This window comes from Belonocnema kinseyi, chromosome 7 (genome assembly GCF_010883055.1).
Source record: "Belonocnema kinseyi isolate 2016_QV_RU_SX_M_011 chromosome 7, B_treatae_v1, whole genome shotgun sequence".
NCBI lineage: Eukaryota > Metazoa > Arthropoda > Insecta > Hymenoptera > Cynipidae > Belonocnema > Belonocnema kinseyi.
The window spans coordinates 130,460,138-130,470,342 of NC_046663.1; the positions used below are offsets into that span (position 1 = coordinate 130,460,138).

The following is a 10,205-nucleotide window of genomic DNA, read 5'->3' on the forward strand; positions in this document are numbered from 1 at the left end:
ATATAAATAGAAGACCACCGAAGTCTTCCGAAGCCTTCAGATCGGCAATCATCGTACAGCAGAACTCCGAAGTCGAATCGTGCATTTTCGGCTTACATTCGAGCTCACAGTGGTAATCATGCACTTTCTGTTTTGCGGCTCCCAAAAGGTAGGTATGGTGGGGGTAAATTTCATCCACGATCTGGCAGCTCTGGCTATAAGTTGGCCAAAACTAGAAGATGCTCGCTCGCTCCATCAAAACATTAAAGTACTATCTCGGGCGAGCAAAGCATGAAGGTGCTAATTTTTTGTTAAAATTGTAATGAGGTAAATATTAACTTTGAACACTACAATTTTAATTTAAAAAAAGATTCAAAATTAATTAAAAACTTGAAATTATTTCAAATAATTTGAAAGACGATGTATATTTTGCAGATTAAAAAAAAAATAAGACGTTTGAGAATTGTAAAATATTTAAAAAGAATAACAAAAATGGTTGTGATTGCTAAGAAAATTGAAAATGATTTTTTATTTTAAAAAATTAATTTTAAGTGAGTATTTGAAAAGATTAAAGAAATTTTTAAAAAAAGAATCAGGGCGATTTTATGGCAATTTTTTTACTTTGCAGTTTTTTAATGTTAGGAAAAAATCTAATTAACAAAATATATCAATTTTCAACCCAAAAGTTTACTTTTTAACAAAACAAATTAATTTTCTATCAAATAATTGGTGTTTTGACTAATACAATGTACAGGATAAAGTTTCAACCAAAAATGGAATAGTTCAATTTCCACATAAAAGCGATTAATTTTCAATAAATCATAGAATAGTTACATTTTCAGATATAGAAAAACAATGTTTCGAATATTCACAACATTTTCAAAATCTCGTTTGGATAAAAACTCAATTATTTGGTTGAAAACTTAATTATTTTGTTGAAAATGTAACTATTTTGTAAAAAAGTCCTCTTTTCTATCAAAAGTTCAACTACTTTGTTATTTTGTTAAAAATTCGTCTTTCTTTGTAGAAATTAAATTTTTTGTGTAAAATTTATACTTTTTGGTTAAAATTTCAATTTTCGGTTAAAATGTCAACTTTAACTAACTTAAACTTTAATTAACTTTTTTGTTAAAAATTTTACTGTTTTGTAAAAAATGCATCTTCTGGGCGTTAAAAATGAACAATTTGATAGAAAGTTAAACTATTTTGTCGAAAACTACTATTTTGGTTGGAAAATCATATTTTTGGGTTAAAAATTCAGCTTTTTTTGTAGATAAAACTCTTTTTGACTTTGAAATTAAATAATTTTGTTGAAAGTTTATGTATATTTTTGGAAATTGACCTTGTTTGGTAGAAATTTAATGTTTTTGGTTGAAAATGTATTATTTTTGATAAAAACTGCAATTGTTTGGTTGAAATATCAACTGTACATCTTCTTGGGTTTAAAAGTCGATTATTTCACTAAGAGTTGAACTGCTTTGCAAAAAATACGCTTTTTTAACAACGTTTTATAATTATGGTTGAAAATTTAACTATTTAGTTGAAAGTTTCCTTGTTTGATTGAAAACTCATATTTTTCTCTTAAAAAATTCAACTTTTTGTAGATAATTCGTCTTTTTGACTTCAAAATTAAATAATCTCGTTAAAATTCATGTATTTTGTTTAAAATTTGTCTTTTTTTGTAGATCATTAATTTTCTTGGTCAAAAATTTATCTTAATGATTTACAGTTTAACAACTTTGTTGAAAATTCATTTTTTCTGTTAAAAATGATTTTTCTTTATCTGAAAATGTCACTGTTCTAGGATTTATTAAAAATTAATCGCTTTTATGTGGAAATTGAATTATTCCATTTTTGGTTGAAACTTTATCCTGTACATGGTTTTAGTTAAAACACCAATTATTTGATAGAAAATTCATTTATTTTGTTAAAAAGTAAACTTTTGGGTTGAAAATTGATATATTTTGTTAATTAGATTTTTTCCTGACATTAAAAAAACTGCAAAGTAAAAAAATTGCCTTAAAATCGTCCTGATTCTCTTTTTTTTTAATTTGTAAAATCTTTTCAAATACTCACTTAAAATTAATTTTTTAAAATAAAAAATCATTTTCAATTTTCTTAGCAATCACAACCATTTTTGTTATTCTTTTTAAATATTTTACAATTCTCAAACAGCTTAATTTTTTTTAAATCTGCAAAATCTACATCGTCTTTCAAATTATATTTTTTTTTTAATTTCAAATTGAATGGGTTAAAAGTAAAATTTGTTTAGACTGAAATAATATTTGAAGTCATCATGGAAAATAATTTTAAAAACTAATATGTATTAATTCTTTAATTTTCAACGGATTCAGAATCATCTTGTAAATTCAATTATTTTTCTATTTTTAATACCTTAAATTCAATTTACAAAGTTTTATTTAAAAATTCTTTCAATTAAAAAAAAATCATAATCGAAAACATATAAATTAATTTTCTATCAAATAATACGTGTTTTAACTAATACAATTTACAGGATAAAATTTCAACCAAAAATAGAATAGTTCAAATTCCAGATAAAAACTGTGATAAAAAATTTAATTGGACAAGAAAAAAACGAATTTTTAACAAAATTGTTAAATTTTTAAGAGAAAATGTGAATTTTCGACTAAAAAGATTAATGTTTTTTATAAAAAAAAATTTTTTAACCTAACCAATATATACGATTAATTTTTAATCAATCATATAATAGTTACATTTTCAGATAAAGATAAATCATTTTTAACGGGAAAAATGAATTTTCAACAAAATTGTTGAAATGTCAATCATTAAGATGAATTTTCGACCAAGAAAATTAATGACCTACAAAATAGACAAATTTTTAAAAAAATACATGAATTTTCAACGAAATTATTTACTTTTAAAGTCAAAAGATTTGATTCTTAAATTCAGAATTTTTTTAATGCTTTACATTTTTAATTTTTTAAACCATTTTTTAAATTGAATCATCGAGGAAAAATATTACATTTTAGTAGACACCACTTTTTTTACGTACAAAAATTTATATAGGAAATACCGCGTGCACCAAGGTGAACAATCCGTCGAGAGGGAAACATGGCTTAAGCCAAATCTGCTGTTTGCGTGAAGAAACTCACGATCTTCGTTTTGACGTAAGTCTTCTTTAAGTATACGCTGCAACGTGAGAATGACCCTTACGTCAAATTTTGGAGAATAACTTTTTTCTCCCAGACGTCAGACATAATTACGGCTTATAACATAAAAATGACTTGATAACAAAATTTCGTCACTTATTTATCACATGAAAAACATTTGTTCTTGTTCCTGTTTACAAGATTGAAGAAGCAAAAAAAAATCTTGATTGGAATAGATTGATTTTTAAAGAACAAGAAGCTTTAAGCATTATAATGTTAGGCGTAAATAATTGTAGAATATCTTCCTTTTTAATTAAATAGACTCAATATTAAAATGGAAGTTTTAATATTGTCAGAAGGAAATATTTACTTTAACTTCATGTACATATATGAAAATTTTGACTTGTCATATTCAATTCTGATTTTTACATTATGTCTAATTGTCTACTGCGTTATGAATTGCAGTTAAAAGAAAATTGTAAAAAATACAAAAGAGCAGAATTAAACTTCGGGTTCTAATAAATATCTTTGAAAAGAAGTATAGAATTTTTGAAAAAATAAGTCTAACTAAGTTCAGATTATATGTTTTTTGGTTCGATTCATAATTTTCTTCTAATTTAAAATTCCTTTTAAATTTCTTTTTAATTATGCAAGAAATAAACATTTTAAATATCTTTTTCAAATAAAAAAGTCGGGGTTTTTGTATGATTATCGTTCGTTTTCTTAAAAAAACCTTTTTTGCTAATAAGATAATTAAATTATAATGCATAAGCCTTTAAAATTTTATACAAACAAAATTTATTTCCGAATACATTTTAAAAAGCATTTAAAATAATTATTTTTGCAAAATAAAAAATTTTGAATGGAATTAAATATGTAAACAGTTAAATAAGTAAAATGCAAACAAAAGCTTAATCGACCAGCTGGAAAATATATTATTCTATACATGAACGGCGGAGAAAATTTTAAAGTCTCAATTTATTTTTCTGAATAAATACAAAATAAAGAAATAAAGGAAATAATTAAATGCTAATAAAAAAAATTAAGCAGCTTATATTTTTTCTTAAAGTTAGATTTTTGGAGTATCAGGGAAAATGACATTTTTGTAAGATTGAGTTACTTCTTATTTTAATTTGAAAAAATGGTTGATATTAATGATGTGGCCTTAGCTAACCTGTAGAAGCAAGCCCTAATTTCCTTTGACTTTCTAAAATGCTTCTTACACTTTACAGCTGTTAAAGAACTCACCTACCACTAACTTCACAAATATTTAAAAAATGCAACATTTCACAAGACATTTTTCTAGGTCTATAAGGTGATTATAGCTTGCTTTTCAGAATTTTGATTACTTTTAGCGGAAAAAATTAGTAAGAACATATTTAAGCATAATTCTTGCTGATTTTACCAGACATTTTTCGTGAATGTATTTAAATTTAAATAGAAGTTAACTTTATCTTCAGATTCACTTTTCTACTAATTTCCAAAAAAATTCTAACTTAAATAAAAAATAAACTTTTTAATTCAAATTTATTATTACTATTTTATACTAACCTCTTTCCTACATTTTAGGCCTAATTTTGATTTAAAAAAGTATTTAGAGTTATCGAATTTCCTCAAGAGCTTTTGTAGGCAATTAAAATTATTCTGTCATTCACTTATGAAGTAAAATTAAATTATTACCATTTTGGATTTCAAATGCACTTTAATTTGGCGCGACTGAATATATGGTTGCCTGTCACGCCTCTACAAGTATGTGGAGAAACCAATCAGTACATATTGCGCCTCTACAAGTATGTGGCCGAACTAAAAGCAATATATATATATATATATATATGCAAAACCACAAACTTGCCTGCCGCGCTAACTACTGGTATGTGCTGCAATTAATCTCATCCCGTATCGACCTAATATCTATGGTTGAACTCTGTGTGAATATGTAAACTGTTTGGTAGTTGCGGGTGAATACCGAAGGACCTATGCGCCATCTTAAGGCCCGTACGCATTTATGCATTGACTTGCGTAAATGACGGTAAAGAAGGCATAGCATTCGAATTGCGTTGCCTTTCTCGAAAATATTAGGGTGGCGTCCCATGATGGCAGAATTGCGTTGTTTTTTGTGTAATGCGTCAAATCACTAGACATTTTAGTCAATCACAGTGTTTCTCTGATTAACCAGGAGAATATAATGGTTGAAATGTCTAGTGATTTGACGCATTACACAAAATGCAACACACTTCTGCAATCATGGGACGCCACCCTTAGGTTACACCCAGTGGCGTAGCTAGAAGGAGGGTGGGGGCGTGGGAGACCGTTGCCTAAGGGCATGTGACACAGCTAAATACCTATATTACTAACCACAGTTTTTCAGTTCACTGAATGCTTTTTTGAACCTAAGAACTTTTTTTGTAAATAAAATATCGAGCTGAAACTTTGGGAAATGTATTAGAGTACAATATAGTACGTTTAGGTACTGCATTTTGGTAGGAACTTCACTGAAAATTATTTATCTTTTTTCTGAATCTCAACATTTTTTGAACGTTCGAACTTTTTTTATACATAAAATATCGGTCTTAAACTTTAAGAAACGCAAGAGCCGAAAGAAAACTACGTTAAAGTACAAAGCTTAATAATAAAAGATGTAAATAAAATATTTCAACAAAGAATTCCAACGGCATCAGCCGGTAACGTTGTACACGAAAATACGAACCCTCTAGAGCCTCGTCTAGTGGCCGCCAGGTTTCGTATTTTCGTGTACAACGTTACCAGCTGATGCCGTTGGAATTGATTGTAAAAATATATTTTTTTACATATTTTATTATTAAGCTTTGTACTTAAACGTAGTTTTCTTTCGGCTCTTGCATTTCTCAAAGTTTGAGACCGATATTTATGTATAAGAAAAGTTCGAACGTTCAAAAAATGTTGAGGTTCAGAAAAAAGATGAAATAATTTTCAGTGAAGTTCCTACCAAAATGCAGTACCTAAACGTCCTTTTTGTACTCTAATACATTTCCGAAAGTTTCAGCTCGATATTTTATTTACAAAAAAAGTTCTTAGGTTCAAAAAAACATTCAGTGAACTGAAAAACTGTGGTCGGTAATACAGGTATTTAGCTGTGTCACAAGCCCTTAAGGGATTTTCTTTCAACACCTGAAAGAACGGATACTAGAATTTTCATAAAAATAACTAACACTATCTGACATTCTTCAGATTATTTGACGTGGGATTGCTCACTAATAAATAAAAAAAAGTAACTAATGGTGTGATTCTTGTACTAACCGACTTCCAACGTTTAGAAATGTTCTGTATGGATCATCAGAACTGCAAGCACTCTCTTTTGCTAATGCAGTTCTTTGGTGTGCCTCATCTACATTAAAGATACAATACTCGTGGTGTGGGTTTGTTACTGTAACCATGTCCTTGTTTTCAAACTTCACTCCTCTTGCCGCACATTGCATTTCATCTAAATATTTGGCACATCGCATGCATCTGAGAATAAATTTAAGAACATATTGAACTTTTTGTAATCCATTCACCAAAATGAAATTTGGAAAGGACCATTATAATCATTTAGACTGTCAAATGCAGAAAATTACAAGAAGGTTTTTTAATTTAATACTGCTTTAAAGTGAGTAACTAATTGTAAATTAAAACAGATTAAAGGATTTTGGATTCAGCAAAACCCTACTTCATTCAATATTCAGGTTTTAGCAATATAAATTTCCAATTGTTTCTTTACACATGAAATTATAAGATAATTTTACAATTAATTAATATTTGTCCTATTTGAATAACAAAATTGTACATTTCTCACAAATTTGTATTTAAGGGTGAATATAAAAATGTCAATATATTGAAAAAATGGTCATATTGAAAAACTTTTATGCCTATAAAGTGATCAGTAATAGTAATAGGAAAGTAAGAATTAAGAAACTGTAAATTTCATTTCATGAATATATGGCAAAGTGAAGAAGGAAAATTTTTTTCGGTCGATACAAAATCCCAATTTCGAAGTTCCCCGACTTTCATTGACTTTTCTCTGACCAACCTTTTATTATATTTTATTTTATTATATTATATTTTCAGTTAGAACAACTAAATTTAAGAGAAGAAAAAATAATTTTTAATAGTTCAATTCTGAAACAAAGGAACGTTACTTTTAAACTAAAAAGAAGCATTTTTAAGAGATAGTTTAATTTTTAATAAAGAAATATTTTTTTAGCCAATCACGAGAATAAACTACGAATTCCAAACTAAGATCAAAAATAATAGTTTAAGATGTTAATTTTGTTTTTCTACTGGGTCATATTCAATATTATTAAAATATTGATTAATTTTTAAGATTGTGAAAAAACGCTCTCTAGCTCCGCTGGGATATGAGCCCAGGTCCTTCAGATTGTCGGTCTGATGCTCTACCAACTGAGCTACGGAGAGACGAGAACACTTTCCTCACAATCTCCCTACAAGCAGAATCTCAACGTCATAACTTATACTTGTAAGATTTTTCTATCTAAACATGAAATTCATATTTTATTACTGATGTAGGTTTTTTGACAAAATTAACATCGTAAACTATTAATTAATTTCCCCGGTCAAAAAACCTACATCAATAATGAAATAAGATCAAGAATGTTGAATTTTCAAGCAAAGTAATAATTTTTTAAGTAAAATAATAAATATTAAACCGAAATAATTATTTAGTACCAATTATTTTAAATTGCAAGAATAGAAATTAATCTTAAATTACAATTACGAATATTCTACCAAAAATTAAATTTTTTAACCATATAGTTAATTTTTCAATTCCAAAAATTAATTTTAAACAAAAAAAGAGATAAATTTGCAAAAAATACATGAATTTTGTGGACGTTCAGATAACCTTTGAAATGCATGGAAAGGAAGAAAGGATGTCTTAAACACGTCAAAAGCAAAATGGCAAAGAGGTACATTGTACCATTGTACGGTAATAGTTGCTATTAAAAAAAAATTAATTTAAAACCAAAAAACTATTAAATTGAAGAAAAAACGACGAATTTTCAAGCTACAATAAAAATGCGCAATTTCAACAAAATAATAAAATTAGCTTCCTTTATTTCATTTAAAATTACCAGACCGCAGTGTAAACTTCTCTACCTTTCTGAGATACCATGATATGTAGCAGACCCTCATTATCTCAATTTTGCTATAACTCGCTTTTTGTCGATAAAAATATATGAAAATGCGATGATATTATTTTCATTTACCGGAATGAAAGTTAAGTGTTTTTAACTCTTCAAACGAATCTACTTTCGACATAATTCCCTATTCATGAGGGATTTCATATAACAACTGATCTGTATCATAATGATCATTAAATAAATTATTAATAATGTACCTGTAAACTCTTCCACTATCCTTCTCCTTGTATGTTGCACTTTTGTGCCATCTGTGTTCCGTTTTGTAGAAACGGTCATAGCCTTTGCATATGTGCACTGGTGGGGCAGCTAATACTGAATCTGGGGGTGTGCGTTTATCTTTAGAAGCGGTTGGTGCTTGCACTGACACTGATGCGACTGCTTGCGGTAGCACAAGAATTCTAGGATGGATATTCTTTGCTTGTGGATACATGTCTGTAATGTAATATTACAATCTGACGGTGATTTTGTTTATGAATATAAATTTTATTTGAATATCCAATAAACTTTCAAAATTTTTAAATAAGATTTTGAAATATCAAATACTGTTTGAAAACATTACGGTATGGAAATGTATATGTCATTAGAGTGAAATGTCACACTTACGAAGCTTGAAAGGATTTTTACAGAAATTTTTTTCAGCAAGAAACAAGTCTACACGAAGAAACGATGACTGAATGTATCATCTGATCGACATTTTGTACCCTTTATCAGTTTTTCGTTTATGTACGAAAATAAAAGTTTAATTTTAAATTCACAAATAAGTTATCAATTAATTCCTGAAATGATCAGAAATAAGTAAACTCATCAAATATTTACAACCGTTGTTTGACATAACCATACATGTAATATTTCGGATATTTTAGTTGAATATTTTGGATATTACAGAATAACTTCTCTCTTTTTAACATCTGCAGATACTAACTTTGAATTTCTAGATTGCTGTCCTATACCTACACATGAAAAATGTTAACCCTGAACATCTAGGTGTTAAATTTAAACATGCATCTTCTCCGTGTATACAAATGATCAGTGTTAAGAAAATTAATGTACTAGAATGCTTATTTATAACTCTACAACTCTTTGTTTGAAAAGATTAGCAGAAATTGTAGTTAATTGTTTTGTTATTATCGTGTATAATAGGAATGTATATGTAATTAGCACTGATATTATGTAGAAAAATTGTTCATTTATAAAAAAAATTACATGTGCAATTCCAGTATAATGAAACTGAAAATAAAACATCCTTCAAATAAAAAACACTTTCGATTTGTCCTAATAAAAATGAAATAGTTTTTAAAGAAAGAAGCTATGTTAGATACTTACTGCCAAGTTATTAACTTCTCTAATACATTGTAAAACATGGAGGCATAATACAACAACGAAGATGTCAACGTGACCGAAACAACGAGAAGTTGGTTGATTTTGGGCAAGCAAAAGAAACACGAACGAAGAAAGGTAAGGCGAATTTCTTCCTCTCATTTCAATCATTGCCAACGTGAAGTTCATATCGGTAGGAACCATAGCAACCAGCCCATGCGAAAAAAATGTATAAATTTATTAATGCTAGTAAAATGAGACAAACAAGTATATATGGAGTTACTCCTTATATTCTTGTGTAAAAGAATCATTTTTAAACGTATTGATATTTTTGCGTATAAAGAAATTGTATCCACTCTGAAATTATTTGAACTAGAGCGCCAAAAGGGCAGCGAATCACGTACCTACATTTTGCAGCGCATGCTATTAAGTGCTGGGGTTCCCCAACACACACACAACTTTTCTTTCCTCATTTGGTTAGTTAAAACAATCACGGGTACAAAACACAGCAACCATGATGCAAAACCAAGATTGAAGCAAAAGAATTTTAGAAGTAGAAAAAGCGTAAAAAGTTTCATATTGTGTGTAATCATTGTTAACTTTT

At 28.0% G+C, this 10,205-nt stretch overlaps 1 protein-coding gene across 2 annotated transcripts in view; it reads right to left on the reverse strand.

The window, feature by feature from the left end:
* Positions 1-9,704, reverse strand: part of LOC117176818 — a 37,670-nt gene extending 27,966 nt beyond the window's left edge. For both annotated transcript variants that reach the window (XR_004467623.1, XM_033367139.1), the window contains exons 1-3: positions 9,608-9,704; positions 8,482-8,716; positions 6,387-6,596 (exon numbers count right to left, since the gene is read on the reverse strand). Coding sequence is in view for 1 of the 2 variants with exons in the window: in XM_033367139.1 (XP_033223030.1) it covers positions 6,387-6,596; positions 8,482-8,714 (443 nt within the window). In the remaining variant the exon portion in view is untranslated. The remainder of the gene's footprint in view (positions 1-6,386; positions 6,597-8,481; positions 8,717-9,607) is intronic.
* Positions 9,705-10,205: the final 501 nt, after the last annotated feature.